Source organism: Physeter macrocephalus, chromosome 6 (genome assembly GCF_002837175.3).
Source record: "Physeter macrocephalus isolate SW-GA chromosome 6, ASM283717v5, whole genome shotgun sequence".
NCBI classification, from domain to species: Eukaryota; Metazoa; Chordata; class Mammalia; order Artiodactyla; family Physeteridae; genus Physeter; species Physeter macrocephalus.
Genome location: NC_041219.1, coordinates 31,958,993 through 31,973,292, shown reverse-complemented (window position 1 = coordinate 31,973,292; position 14,300 = coordinate 31,958,993). Strand labels below are relative to the sequence as shown.

Below are 14,300 nucleotides of genomic sequence, written 5' to 3'. Positions count from 1 at the left end.
ACAGATACAAACTACTATATATAAAATAGATAAACAACAAGGACCTAATGTATAGCCCAGGGAACTATATTCAACATCTTGTAATAACCTATAATGGAAAAGAATGTGAAAAAGAATATATATATAATATTATAATATATATATAATATATATATTATTATATAATATATATTATATATTACATATGTTATGTTATAGTATATATTATTATATATAATATATATTATAATATGTATTATATATATATTATATATATATCTGAGTCACTTTGCTGTACAACTGAAACACTGTAAATCAACCATACTTCAATTTTTAAAAGACAGCTAACATTTACTCAGGGTACACTATGTGCCACCATGTATAAGTACTTTACTTGTATTAACTCCTTTAACCCTCCCAACCCTATGAGGTAGGTGTTAATATTACACCCATTTTACAGATGAGAAAGTCGAGGCTAAATCACCTTGTGCAAGATCACAAAGCTACTGAGTGGCAGATCCAGGCTTTGAATTCAGGTAGTCTGCCCCAAGTCTCACCCTCCTGACCTTTATATTCTGTTGCCTCTACATAATGGAAAACCTGAGTTTATCATCATGTATTTCATATTTCAAATCAGCCTTTCACCTCATGAGTACGAATTAATGTGGATTTCTTGTAATTCTAACAGTACGTACTCTGTGGCATAACACAAGTAAATTACATTATTTTTAACTTATAAATAGGAATAATTTTGAAAGTTAAGAGCTTTTTAGCTACTGGATACCTACTTTATCTTACTGACATTCGATTCATACAGCTTGGATTATAAAGTAAACAGACTCAAAAGGCCTATTTTCTTGGACATTAGAGCAGCTGTTCCTTTTTACTTTTAATTTGCTCTGTGCTCTTAGACAGTCTCATGAACATGCTGGGTAGATGCAAGCTGGGCTATATCACAACCAGTTTAACCATGCTAGTAATCAAGCCAGAAGGAAGAACAGCCTGATTGCCACTGAAATATACAGACTGAATATATAGGCTATAGGCTCTTTCACCCTGAAGACATAACTTCTACAGTACAGACATCAATTCTGCTGTTTATTTCAAGGTTCTCCAGGAACTCTGGAAATCTAGGTCACTGATCTCTATCATATCTTGTATGCCAGACTCACAATTATGTGATAGCCTTCTACGGTGCCCAGAGCATCAAAAGACACGGTCTCTAGAAGCTCAGTGTCAAAGCTGAGCAGTTAAGTTTTTCAGCAGTTAATACGGCTGAAGACTCCCAGCTTCCAACACAAAGACAGCAATGTCGCTCCTCTAAGCATCATCCTCAGAACAGACTAAGAGTGCAGTTTATCTCTATACTAAAGGAGGACAAGTGGTGATAGTCTTAATGCAACATCTTGTAAGCAGCATTGTATTTTCTATGTAAACTTGTAAGGGAATCATAACATACATCCTCTCATAGAGCTAAAAACTGCCCTCTGACTTATCTTTTTTATAAGCTCGATTTTTACATTAAATAAAATTGCATCTACATAGGTCCCATATAACCAAAAACTTCAATTCAGTCAAATATTTTTGAACATCTATACTGTATTAGACAATTAATCAGAATCATCTCCTACAGTTCAATGTCTTCAGTAAGAAAAAACAGTATCGTAAGATCTAATTCATTAGGGTCTAATTCATTAGGGATCTATTTTAAGTGATCAGTACAATACACAGTATCATCTTCAACCCCTTTTACAAGTAAATCACTACTCAAGACTTGGCTCAAGCATTCCCCTCCACTGGAAGCCTCTGCTAACTCCCAAAGGTAGAACTGTCCTCTCCTTTGTGCCTCTACTATCCTTATGCAAATGTGTCCCAGAACCCCTCTTACACTTAGAGACTTTATTTATTTACTGTCTGCTTCCTCCAAAGACTGTCAACCACCTGGGCAAGAACAAAGTCTTAAACATTGTGCCACGTAGCAGTGCCAGCACACAGTGGGCACTTAATACATTCTTAGTGAGTGCATGGATAAAAAGATTCAAGCATCAAAAAATGACCCTGAGGCACCACAACACACTCAACCGTGGCCTCACTATTTGCTAATAATAAGTTTGTATAAGGCAATCTACTAAGTAATTTTAGGAAATTCACAACCTCTATGAACATCAGTTTCCTCACCTACAAACCAAGGATGCTAAAATTTAAGCCTCGCAAAGCTGGCTAATAATATGATGTAAGTAAAGCATTTTGTAAACTATAAAGCAATATGCTGCCGCTGCTATTTTTATTTTTATTACTACCACCACTACCACTACCATTACCACTAATACTTAAGAAAGGAAATTTCACAAATAAATTTTTTTAAAGACTCAACCAACATAGTTCACAATTAGTGAAGTAGAAAATCAAATTAAGTTAAACACCCCACTTTCTAGTCCTTCTGATCGCCTAAGACTTTGTCTGGGGCAGGATGAGAGCTCTCGACTGAACATCCCTAACACTGTCATCAAAACTTCCAAGAGATCTGACGAATGCAGCCTTGCAAATCTCAGTCTCATCACCCAGAATGGGATAACAGTAATCGCCCTTCCGCTCTGATGGGTTGTACGAGGCCCATCTGAGACACAGGAAGTGAAAATAATTTGGAAAGTAGGATACAGGCTGTTCTTTTCTTTCAGTCTTTGAGAAACCCTTACCTTAAGATATCCTCCAGCAGAAACAAGCATTGTGCTATCTGGAGAAAAGCAAAGGTCAGTCACCCAGCCTCCATGAGTAGCAGCTCCTTCTTCTACTGAAATTGGAGCAAACAAATGAAGAAGCTCACCATCTGAGACATTCCATATCTATAAAAAAGATACACAGTTCATTAACAGGGTTACTCAGAAGTTTTATATATCTATCTATCTCATTTGGAACATATTTAGAAATCTTTCTTAAAAATATAATTACAATTCAGTGATACCTTAGGAATTTTTTTAGATTACATTCTCTCCTGTGCAAATTTTTTAAAACTACTAATTATAATTAAAATGCATTACTTACAATATTTATCATTAACTATACTCCAAAAAATATAACAAATGGACTTAGAGTGATTGATTAGAATACTGTGACTCTTTCACTGAATAAAAGGTGTATGGGGGGCTTCCCTGGTGGTGCAGTGGTTAAGAATTCGCCTGCTAATGCAGGGGACACGGGTTCGAGACCTGGTCCGGGAAGATCCCACATGCCACGGAGCAACTAAGCTCATGCGCCCCAAGTACTGAGCCTGCGCTCTAGAGCCTGCGAGCCTAGAGCCCATGCTCTGCAACAAGAGAAGCCACCGCAATGGGAAGCCTGCGCACCACAGCGAAGAGTAGTCCCTGCTCGCTGCAACTAGAGAGAGCCTGCATGCAGCAACAAAGACCCAACGCAACCAAAAATAAATAAATAAAATAAATAAATTTAAAAAAAAAAAAAAAGGTGTATGGGGCTTCCCTGGTGGCTCACTGGTTAAGAATCTGCCTGCCAATGCAAGGGACGGGGTTTGAGCCCTGGTCCGGGAAGATCCCACATGCAGTGGAGCAACTAAGCCCGTGCACCACAACTACTGAACCTGCGCTCTAGATCCCAGATCCCGCGAGCCACAACTACTGAGCCTGCGCTCTAGAGCCCACGAGCCACAACTACTGAGCCTGCGCTCTAGAGCCCGCAAGCCACAATTACTGAGCCTGCGTGCTGCAACTACTGAAGCCCAGGCACCTAGAGCCCATGCTCTGCAATGAGAGGTCACCGCAATGAGAAGCCTGCACACCTCAATGAAGAGTAGCCCCCGCTCGCCGCAACTAGAGAAAGCCCGCGTGCAGCAACGAAGACCCAACCAGCCAAAAATTTTAAAAGTTCAAAAAAAAAAAAAAAAAAGAGTATGATGGGAGAAGCAAGGAATAAACAAAAAAGGCCTAACAAATAAACTACCTCAAAAGAACAAAGAATTCTAGTTCAGGATCTACCACTAAGAATACTGACAGACACTATTCAAACACCTAAAGTATATATATTTTAAACAGTAAGTCCCAGTATGGTTTTATATATATATATATGTATTTTTTATTGTATTTTTTATATTTTATATGTATAAAATAAACAAGCAAGCAAGCATATACACATACATTCACTAAGATTAGTTTTACTAAGCTCTTAAAAACAACCCATTTTAAACAGTATGTCCCAGTATGGTTTTATATATATATATATATATATATATATGTATTTTTTATATTTTATATGTATAAAATAAACAAGCAAGCAAGCATATACACATACATTCACTAAGATTAGTTTTACTAAGCTCTTAAAAACAACCCAATTACTTATAGATACTAATATTTTCATTTATTTCCAGTGATACTTAATATATGAGCAGTACTCTAATTTTTCAAAGAAATTATACATCAGAATAAGAAAAACAGAGGCATAAATAGCAAAAGAAAATAATCAATATCATCATTTGTAAATGTCCCCCTGGGAAATCCAAGAGAATCAAATGGAAAAACTGATTAGAAAGAATTCAGTAAGATAGCTAGATAGAAGATATACATATAAAAAATTAATAGCTTTCCTATATTTTGAAAAATCAAGTAGAAAAACAGAAAATTTTTTTAATGTACTAAAGAAAAAATTTTAAATAACCCTTATTTAAAGAGACAATTTTTACCTTTAGGGGTTTCTGGAAAATGAAACACTGTTTCATAACCAGTAAAGGAGCCCTTTCATCCAGAGGTGAGAACTCAGAGCAAAATGAATGTTCCCAAAGCAGTCCTGCCCCTTCAGCTGGCGTGGCATTTATGAGAATGGTATACGGAAGGTTGGTTACTTAGTCCTCAATTTAGTCCTTAATTTTCCTGGAAAGCCTATCTGATAATGCCCCTATTCCTGCATAATGCACACTGTCTCATTCTTCTGCATTATATACCTACTCCTTGAATTTTAATTCCTGCTTTGTAAAAAATGAACAAAATAACATAAAAAAAACAAGACTCTCTTGATTATACCAGTTACCAAAGCAGCCACCCCCAATGCCCAAACTTTTTCCATCAACTGCCCAATCCTTCTAACACAACCAGAGGCAGACAATCCCCACGAGGATGGTAACAGGCTCCACTCTAAATGTTGACTATCTAATGGATATAGTGCTAAAGAGACCTTTCAGTGCAGAAAACAGCAGAATTGCAATTCATTTATAATCTAGACAACAATTTACAAAAATTATTTTCCTCACATTCTGCCACTAAAAGCAACCTTTGGTTCAGGTCCAAGAATTAAGATGAATCATTCTCAAGCTAACAGCACAGAACCAACTGCAAATAACTAGGGCATCTCCCTCCTCACATACATGGGAAATGCTTCACTTTAACTCTAAAATGAATTCTTTTCTGCAGTGAAGTGCAGCTGTGAACACAACATGCATAAGAAACAGAACAAAGAATGCCTCATCCAACCAGAATCCTGGGGCCTGTGCTTCCCTGTCACATTAACGAAGGCCCCAGATATGGTACAGAGGGCTAGCCAAAGCTATAAGGAGAGCAGTGCTTTCATGTCAGCAAACACCCTACCCTGATTTCTCCGTTGTCATCTCCAGTTGCCAACAGGGTACTGTCCACAGAGAAGGCAGAGCAGCGCACACAGCCTTTGTGGCCTCTCAATTCATGAAGAGGGGAAAGGAGTTCAAAACTCCAAATCTGGAAGGCAATTCAGATTGTTTAGGAATAGTAAATACACTCGAAATAAGCATCTATAAACCCTGCCTCAAGTGCTAGTTAGCCATAAATTCAATCATATGAAGTTCTAACATTCAACAGTTCATAAACTTTCATGAGAGGCCCAAATGCCAACTAGCAACGTGGTTCATTTTTTAGAGTTTCCCTTTAATTACTCAAGTAAACTTAAGCTCAAGGATCAAAGTCACAGCTTCCTTAACTTTAGACTTAGAAGTAAGAATAGCAAAGTAGTCTATGGAGTACAGCAGACTTGAGTGGAGTTCTGGCTCCACTATTTACTAGTTCCTTGGCCTAGGACAACCCACATAAGCTTCTCTGGCTTCAGTTTCTTTATCTGTATGATGGAGACAATAGCACCTATAGAGTGAAAATTAAATGAGATAATAGAGACTGAAATTCCTAGCAAAGGGCCTAACGTACGGTAAGAGTAATTTAAAGGTTAGTCCCTATACCATCCTACTATCTTAGCAGCCAAATGCTGTTCTTTTCCTTCCAATATTCTCCCTGGTGGTTCTGTCATCACCACTTAACAAGCGTATACTAAAAACGTGTTCCAGGCACTGTGACCAAAGAACTGGTGGTGCAAAGATAACTGGATTCAGTCCCTGTCCTTGAAAAGTTTCTAGTTTAATCATAAATGTTTGAGCGAACAATGTTATGAAGTAAATTAACATGAGTAATATGTAATAGGAACACTGAGGGTGGAGCAGCTAATCCTGCCTGAGGGCCAGGAAAGGGTTCACTGAAGGACTGACCTTAAATCTAGGTCTAGAAGAATGAGTCATAATGCTTCCAGGTAAAAAAGGATACAAGGTTGTATCAAGTGAAAGTTAACAGTGTGCACAAAAAGATGGAAGTAGAAGTAGTCTGGCACGGAGCGAACAATGTAGCAGAAAGAGATGGTGATGGGCTAAGGAGTTGAGCTTATAAACCATCAGGTCACAGAGGAGTTTCAACAGGGAACTCGGGCAGCAGTAGGGAAGGTAAACTGGAGGAAGTACAGACCAGTGGCAGGTCCACCAATAAAAAAGGAGAGTCTGGTCTTAAGGGTGGGGACAAGGAAGAGAACAAGGATCCAGGAGACACTGAGGAGTAATCAATAGAGTACAAAAGACAGGAGAGTCCCAGGCAACTCCAGTGTTTACAGTTTGGAAAGATGGGTAGATAATGATGCCATTAACAAAGATGGAGAAAGAAGAAAAGAATGGAGAATGGAGTATTCAATGTCCCCAACCAGGGAGCATCATTTCACTGGAATGTGATTTTTAGAAGCATCGATTTACATCAATTACAAAAAAATTTGCTGTGGGTGTACAATTAAATGTAAATCTCTTTCCATGCTTTTTATCGCCTAAAATACTCAGTAGACACTGCCTTTGATTACTAACAGACAAAAGTTATCAGTAAGGGAGAAATCAAAAATCCTCCATGTCATTCACTTAATCTATTTGACACAAACTAAATGTCAATGGGCATCCTCCAAAAATTCACAAAATGAGACAGACATGTAGACAGAAACTTATTATTCTGTTTTACACATTAGTTGGACTCATAATACATAACAAATACCAAGGTCTTATGCATGCACCTTTCAACCGATTGGCCTACCTTTGCAGTCTTGTCAGCAGAGGTAGAAGAATACTTGGTTTCATCAGGAGAAATATCACAAGAAAGAACTGTATCCTGATGACAGACAAAGTCTTTTTCTATTCTTCCAGTAATAATATTCCATACCTTCAAAGAAAAACTCAGAAGTTGACAATTAAGAACATTTTGTATTACTGAGCATAAACAGCCAGAAGACATCTATAAACCAAGAGCTTTAGCACATTGGTTGTTCTGACCTCCTTAAGTGCCTTTTAGTACAAATACTCATAAACACACAGCAGATGTAGATGACTGCAGTAAACAGAAAACAGGCATTTCTATTTTAGAAATTTTAAAATTTAAGTATTTACATATCAGCCACCTGATTTTGGCTGTCATGATATAATCAATGCGATCAATATTAGAATATTTTTTTAAAAAGAAATGTGTGCTTCAAATTACCTTCACTGTTCCATCAAATGACCAGGAAAGCAGTCTTGAATTTTTCAAGAGTCTAAAGTCTTTCACAGTTTCCTGATGAGCTTGCAGAAAGACATATTCCTCTGATTGCCAATTCCATACCTGAATATCAGAGAAATAAGTCTGCTATAACCCTTTCCCCATAATATCCCATTAGAGAGGTGGAAGTGTATCACTCGCTTGTCTAAAGTCTTTCATCCTCATGGCACTTCAGTAAAATAAAGAAGAGAACCAAATAAGAATACAGTATCCCCATTTTACAGACAGAGAAGAGAAAAGCTGGGGTTAATTAACTTGACTATGGGCAAAATAAAATATTTTTCCTCCTAAATAAAGTCTGTTTTCTTCAGTTGCTTGGAGAGCAGTTAATTATACCAGAAGATAGAGAAAAGTCACAATATGTTCATGAGCTCACCATCTGATTAAATTTTCCAAAGAAAATTATCCCAATTACATATTCACAGATTTCTAAACTTCACAAGTTAGGCCAAGTGTCCAGATTCTAGCTCCACTGAAGCTACTGAATCCTACTGGCCCTAGTGCCTGGGAAGGTCAGTTGACCAGAGCAGCTTCAAACCAGGTCGTGGAATTTCTGAGCTTCAGAGATCTTACCTAGCCCCTAATGCAATCCTCAAAATGACAAAAGTGATATAGTACATTATTTTTCACATGGCACTCCAGGAAGAACTCCTCAGATACAAGAGAAAGAGAAGAGATTACAATGTTGGAAACAATGCGTTCAAAGTAGGCTTGAGAAATGAGCTGGAACTATGATTCACAAACTGAGAAGGGCATTTCAAACGAAGAGAATGAATGCTAGAGTTAAAGCACGGGAGCAGGAAAACATGGAAAGATTACAGGTACCTGTTCATAGTTCAATCTGACTGGAACAGGATACGTAGAAGGAATAGTAGGGAAAAAAGTTTAGAAAGATATTCAAAGAAACAGCCCAGAGAGCCTGAAGCTAGACTTCTGAGCTGTGAGCAATCAGGGAGTCTCCCACAGAATTTTCTTCTATTTTTTAATATTAGGAATAAAAAGATAACGAAAAAGCAGCCACCATCTCAGGTATGCCCATTAGTAATATTCTGGGTCTCCTTTTTGACTGGTGAAGGTTAAACAGTAGAAATGCCTTTAAGGTTTTTCTTACTGGGCTTAGGCAAAATTGTAAAAGAAATTACACCTCTCTTACCCCCTTTCTTTACTCCTCTGTGCTCCACATTTAGCAATCACCCTCCCAGCCCCACCGAGCCCTGGCTCTCAGATATCTCCATCTTTTCTGTCTGAGTGTTCATTCACAGAAGCAGGGTATCTTGTATGAGAGCAAGGGACCTTAGAAGAGGAGCTGGAAGTGAGAGTAGTTCTAAAGAGGATGAAATGGGAATTTCAGTATTTTAAGAGCGCAATAAGATATGCTGAGGTAGGGGGAAGAAACAGAAGCTTTCTGGCTCCCCAAATCGTATCAGGAAAAAAGGCATCCTGTGTGACTAAACATAAAATACCCTGGACCGCTACCACTAGGAACCTTCTGGCTCCCTCCTCCTACTTTCTGGGCTTTACTGGACTAGAGGATCAGTGGCTATTATTAACAGCTCTTCCTGGTTGACTGGCACTGCCATTCCCAGCTGTGTCTGATTCAATGTTCATTCCTGACTGAGGTTCTTACTGCTACCCTCCACACATCAAGAAGTCAGAGAGCCTTCCTGAGCAGATATAACAAAGAATTTTACAATCACTGAGAGGAAATGAAGACTAGCCTTAGCAGCTTTTGTTGCAGATGCTTTCTGATAAGGCAATGATGACAAGGATACCTTTTTTGTTGACCTCAAACATACTGTGCTAGTTGAATCACCATAATAGCTAAACTTCCACCAGCATTATCAGTCACATGTATAAAGGTTGAGTTTGGGTATGTCTCTACAATTAGCTATAATTTTTGCAATGTATGTACACTGGAATTTTTTCAGCTATATAAATTTAAATTTTTTAAAATGCTAAAGAATCTTTTTACACTTTTAAGAAACAATATATTCTCATTCATTGGCTCAGGTAAACACAGCTACTACTTGGGCTTTATTTACATCAAAGTAAAAGATCAAAAACTACCAAAACAGACCTCAACTTTCACAACTCTAGGTGCTATAATCAAGAGAGCTGATTCTTCAAATTTTGGCAATAACTTTAGATGAGCTTGACAAAGATTTACCGAACCACTACTACGTTCCAGGCACTGGGGATACAAAGATGATTAAAATAAACCCCCAAAATGGCAACTATGTGAGGGGTTTGCAGATTTGTTAATTAACTTGATTGTGGTAATTATTTCACAATGTGTACATATATCAAACCATCACATTATATGTCTTAAACATAATACAGTTTTGCCAATTATACCTCAGTAAAGCTGGGGGGAAAAAAAACAAACCTCCTATTAATTATTTATTAAAACATTAAAAAAACTATAAAACAAAAACCCAACCAGTCAATTCTTGGAAATACCTACACCAAGAGTTTTGTTGCATGAATGTACATGCATTAAAACATTTTAAATGTAAAAAGTATTCTGAGTAGAGCAGAAAAAGAGGATGAAACACAACTCATTTCTACAAATAATCTAACTTGGATCCTAAAAATATTCCTAGAAATTATTTCTCCCTCTGGCTGAGAATATCTGATATTCAAGGAGGTCATAAAACCTGTGAATTTAGCTGTTGACAGAAAGACTATACTGTATACAATGTCTCAGCAGAATTTCATCAGATGTAGCTTAGTTTTACACATTTCAAAGCCACCTAGAGAGGAAGAAAGGTGAATATTACACTGAGTTTCAGAGCTAATACACTATGGGAGCCTGTAATAAGTAAGTTTCTGTACTAAAGGCAAATTTCATTCCAATCATATGGGACTCATAGAGACATAACATAAAAAGATTTTTTTCCAAAATAGTTTTTAACAATGTAGTTAAATATTGCCACTGTACGAAATATATACATATGTATAAAATAAGAGAATACATACTAACTCCTGTTTGAACATATGCATTTACCTCCTTCTCTTTCACTTCTAAAACCCCACTAAAATGACAAAGTCAAGAATGAGAAAGAAGGTAACAACAAAACATTGGAGGCGGTATAGCAGGAGAATGGTAACTGGCTTTGCAGAACCAAGAAAACAGAATCTTAAAAGAATTAGAAAGACAAAAGCAACAAAAACTGACACTACAGAACTCCCAAATTGCTCAGAAACTGAGGTCACAAAGTACATCCAGAGGTGGGAATGAGGGTGGGGCTAAAAACAGATGTATCAGGAGTTGTGGGAAGATGGCAGTGATGCAGGCATCTCCTTGAAGCCTCCATAAGAGCAGACAAAGCAACTAAAATAGCAAATCTAAAAATGCACAGACAATATCAACAAGACCAATATCAACAAAACTTAATATCAACATGTTAAGTGACATAGTATCCCCAAAAACCGCAAGATACAAGTAAGTGGGGACAAACTGAGAGGTGCAAGACTTGCACAGTAACAGCATCTGTATGGGTAGAAGCAGAAGGAAGCATAATGAGTCTGACAAACCTAAAAACAGGAGAATCCCAAAAGAGCCAAGTACCATTCACTGAAAAGTGCAAAGGACCAACAGGGAACAGCAGTAGAAACTGAGTGCAAGACTGACTGTACTGTGTGGCACAGTGTGGAAGGGCTAAAGCAGTCTAGATCCGATGAACTCTCAAAAATAACCGGGACAATCCTACAATGAGGAGAAACTGTTGGGAATAGAATCTAAAGTGAGAAAAACAAGGATGATGGCAGCAAAGGAAAGGGAAGGTCTCCATAAAAATGAGGGAAGGGGATAGAACAAAGGGATCTCATCAGAACAATGCCATATTTTTAACACCATGAAAACAACAGAAGATGGAACTGCAGAGCTGTGAAGAAAGAAATGTCCTTCCCAACCCCTTCAAAAAGTTCAGGAAAACTAATTTCCTGTAAAAAGAAAAGAATCACTATTGAATCCCAAACAATGTTATTATGAGAGAAAAAAAGAATAAAGTGCAGAATAATACTCCTAAAACAAACCAGAAAGAAGAATCTTGGATTAAAGGACACCAGCACAACTGAGGGTAGGATAGCAACTTTGGGAACAGGGGGATCAGTGAAGGTTTACACACTAAACGCTGAGACATTATACGATCCACACCCCCCCTTCCCGCTCTCTTCCCCCACTTATCTCTAAGAACCTGTCTGCCAGGTTTATAACCTCCAGGAGAAGACCAGAGATTCCTCTCTAGGAATCTGACAAGACCAAGACAAAGACCTAAAGACACGGACAACGAAGTTTCCCCACCAGATCACCTTTCAGAGGAGGTCTCAGTCAATACACAGAGCTCCCAGTCAGCCTTTTAGTATCCATCTCTGGGTAATGAATGATCACCACACAGCTGAGGAAGGCCTTTAAAATAAGAGGCCAAAACAACCAAATAGAAAAAAAAAAAAAATTGGAAGGAAGAGCAACTATGCAGGAAAATTAGATTTTGAGGGAAAAAATATATGTAATATATATGATATAATTTATACATTACTTATATACCCCTCTATCCTCAGAGAAGTAAGATATTTCATCTACAAAACAAGAACACATGCTCTACAAAAAAATTAAAACAATAGAAAGGACTCTCCAGCATTAAAAATATAATGGTAGAAATGAAAAACTCAATGAAAGGGTTGGAAGATAAAGCTGAGGAAAACTCCCAGAAAACAGAGTATGGTACAGAAAGATGAAACATAGAAAAAGAAAACTAGATGATCAGTCCAGGAGATCCAATATCTGAATAAGGGATGTTAACAGAAAAAGGAAGCATATGGGGAGCACGGGGGGCGGGAGTGAATCAAAGAAATAATTCAAGTAAACTCCTGTGAATTGAAAAATATACGTTTCCAAACTGAGAAGGGATAGTGAAAGTCAAAAACAATGGATGAAACAAACACACAAAGGCACATCATGAAATTTCAAAATTCTGGGGACAAAGAGAAGATCCTAAAATCTTCCAGAGAGAAAGATTAGGAATCAGAATGGCTTCAGACTTCTCAACATGAGCTTTGAAACTTGGGAAAAAAATAAAATAAAACAATATCTTCAAGGATTTGGGGTAAAATAATTTCTAACTATTACCAAAGGTAGACTATTCCTAAACTGCACTAAGGCAGAAAAGGCATTCATAGTATACTTGGTCTACTTAGTCATAACAATGACACTAATGACCTAAACAAAATTTTGTTGTGATTGTGTCGGGATGACAGGGCTCGACAAAAGGGTGTGTGCATATGTTGGAAGTAGGACAGGTGGGAGGAGAAAAAGAGCTAAATTTTCATCTTAATATAAGGAATTCAGTAGATAAACCCTCAAAACTAAAAAATCAAGAATTAGCACTATAAGCATGCAACACAGGGTCATGAAGGTAAATATCAAAAGAAACATCTAAAAGCTAAAAGTGATGCTTTCAGAGAAAGAGAAATGGGGGAGTCTATTTTTTATAATGAGCCTTATAATACTATGACTTTTAAAAGTATGTGCACTGGAACTTTGATAAATATAAAGTAAGTTTTAAAAGAACGTACACACACAATTGCTTCCTCACAGAGGGGTTGGAGCTGTGGCAGACGCAGCCCTGGGCAGCCCCTTCTCTGCCACCTCCTTCTCTTCCTGAGGGTTCCCCACTCCTCTTGCCCTCCGACGCTACCCAGATAGCACTGAAGAAAACCTCTGTGCATAAATATTTCTCCATATTGATTATTTTCTTAAGATAGGAATAAAAACGTTCAGTCAAAAGCCACGTGGCTAACAGGGTCTTGGTGCTCCGGCCGGGTGTCACGCCTGTGCCTCTGAGGTGGGAGAGCTGAGCTTAGGACATTGGTCCACCAGAGACCTCCTGGCCCCACGTAATATCAATCGGCAAGAGCTCTCCCAGAGATCTCTGTCTCGACCCTAAGATCCAGCTCCACTCAACGACCAGCAAGCTACAAAAACCTAGCAAGACAGGAACACAAACCCACCCATTAGCAGAGAGGCTGCCTAAAACCATAATTAAGGTCACAGACACCCCAAAACACACCACCGGACGCGGTCCTGCCCACCAGGAATAAAACCATAATTAAGGTCACAGACACCCCAAAACACACCACCGGACGCGGTCCTGCCCACCAGAAAGACAAGATCCAGCCTCATTCACCAGAACACAGGCACCAGTCCCCTCCACCAGGAAGCCTACACAACCTAATGAACCAACCTTAAGCAATGGGGACAGACACCAAAAACAACAGGAATTACGAACCTGCAGCCGGTGAAAAGGAGACCCCAAACACAGTAAGTTAAGCAAAATGAGAAGACAGAGAAACACACAGCAGATGAAGGAGCAAGGTAAAAACCCACCAGACCAAACAAATGTAGAGGAAATAGGCAGTCTACCTGAAAAAGAATTCAGAGTAATGATAGTAAAGATG

General features: G+C 38.2%; 1 protein-coding gene across 8 annotated transcripts in view; it reads right to left on the bottom strand.

The window, feature by feature from the left end:
- APAF1 (apoptotic peptidase activating factor 1) overlaps positions 1 to 14,300 on the bottom strand; it is a 122,808-nt gene that overhangs the window by 30,213 nt on the left and 78,295 nt on the right. For all 8 annotated transcript variants that reach the window (XR_003680114.1, XR_003680115.2, XM_024127488.3 and 5 more), the window contains 4 exons: positions 7,785 to 7,904; positions 7,344 to 7,469; positions 5,571 to 5,696; positions 2,676 to 2,822 (listed from right to left, as the gene is read on the bottom strand). Coding sequence is in view for 6 of the 8 variants with exons in the window: in XM_024127488.3 (XP_023983256.1) it covers positions 2,676 to 2,822; positions 5,571 to 5,696; positions 7,344 to 7,469; positions 7,785 to 7,904 (519 nt within the window). In the remaining 2 variants the exon portion in view is untranslated. The remainder of the gene's footprint in view (positions 1 to 2,675; positions 2,823 to 5,570; positions 5,697 to 7,343; positions 7,470 to 7,784; positions 7,905 to 14,300) is intronic.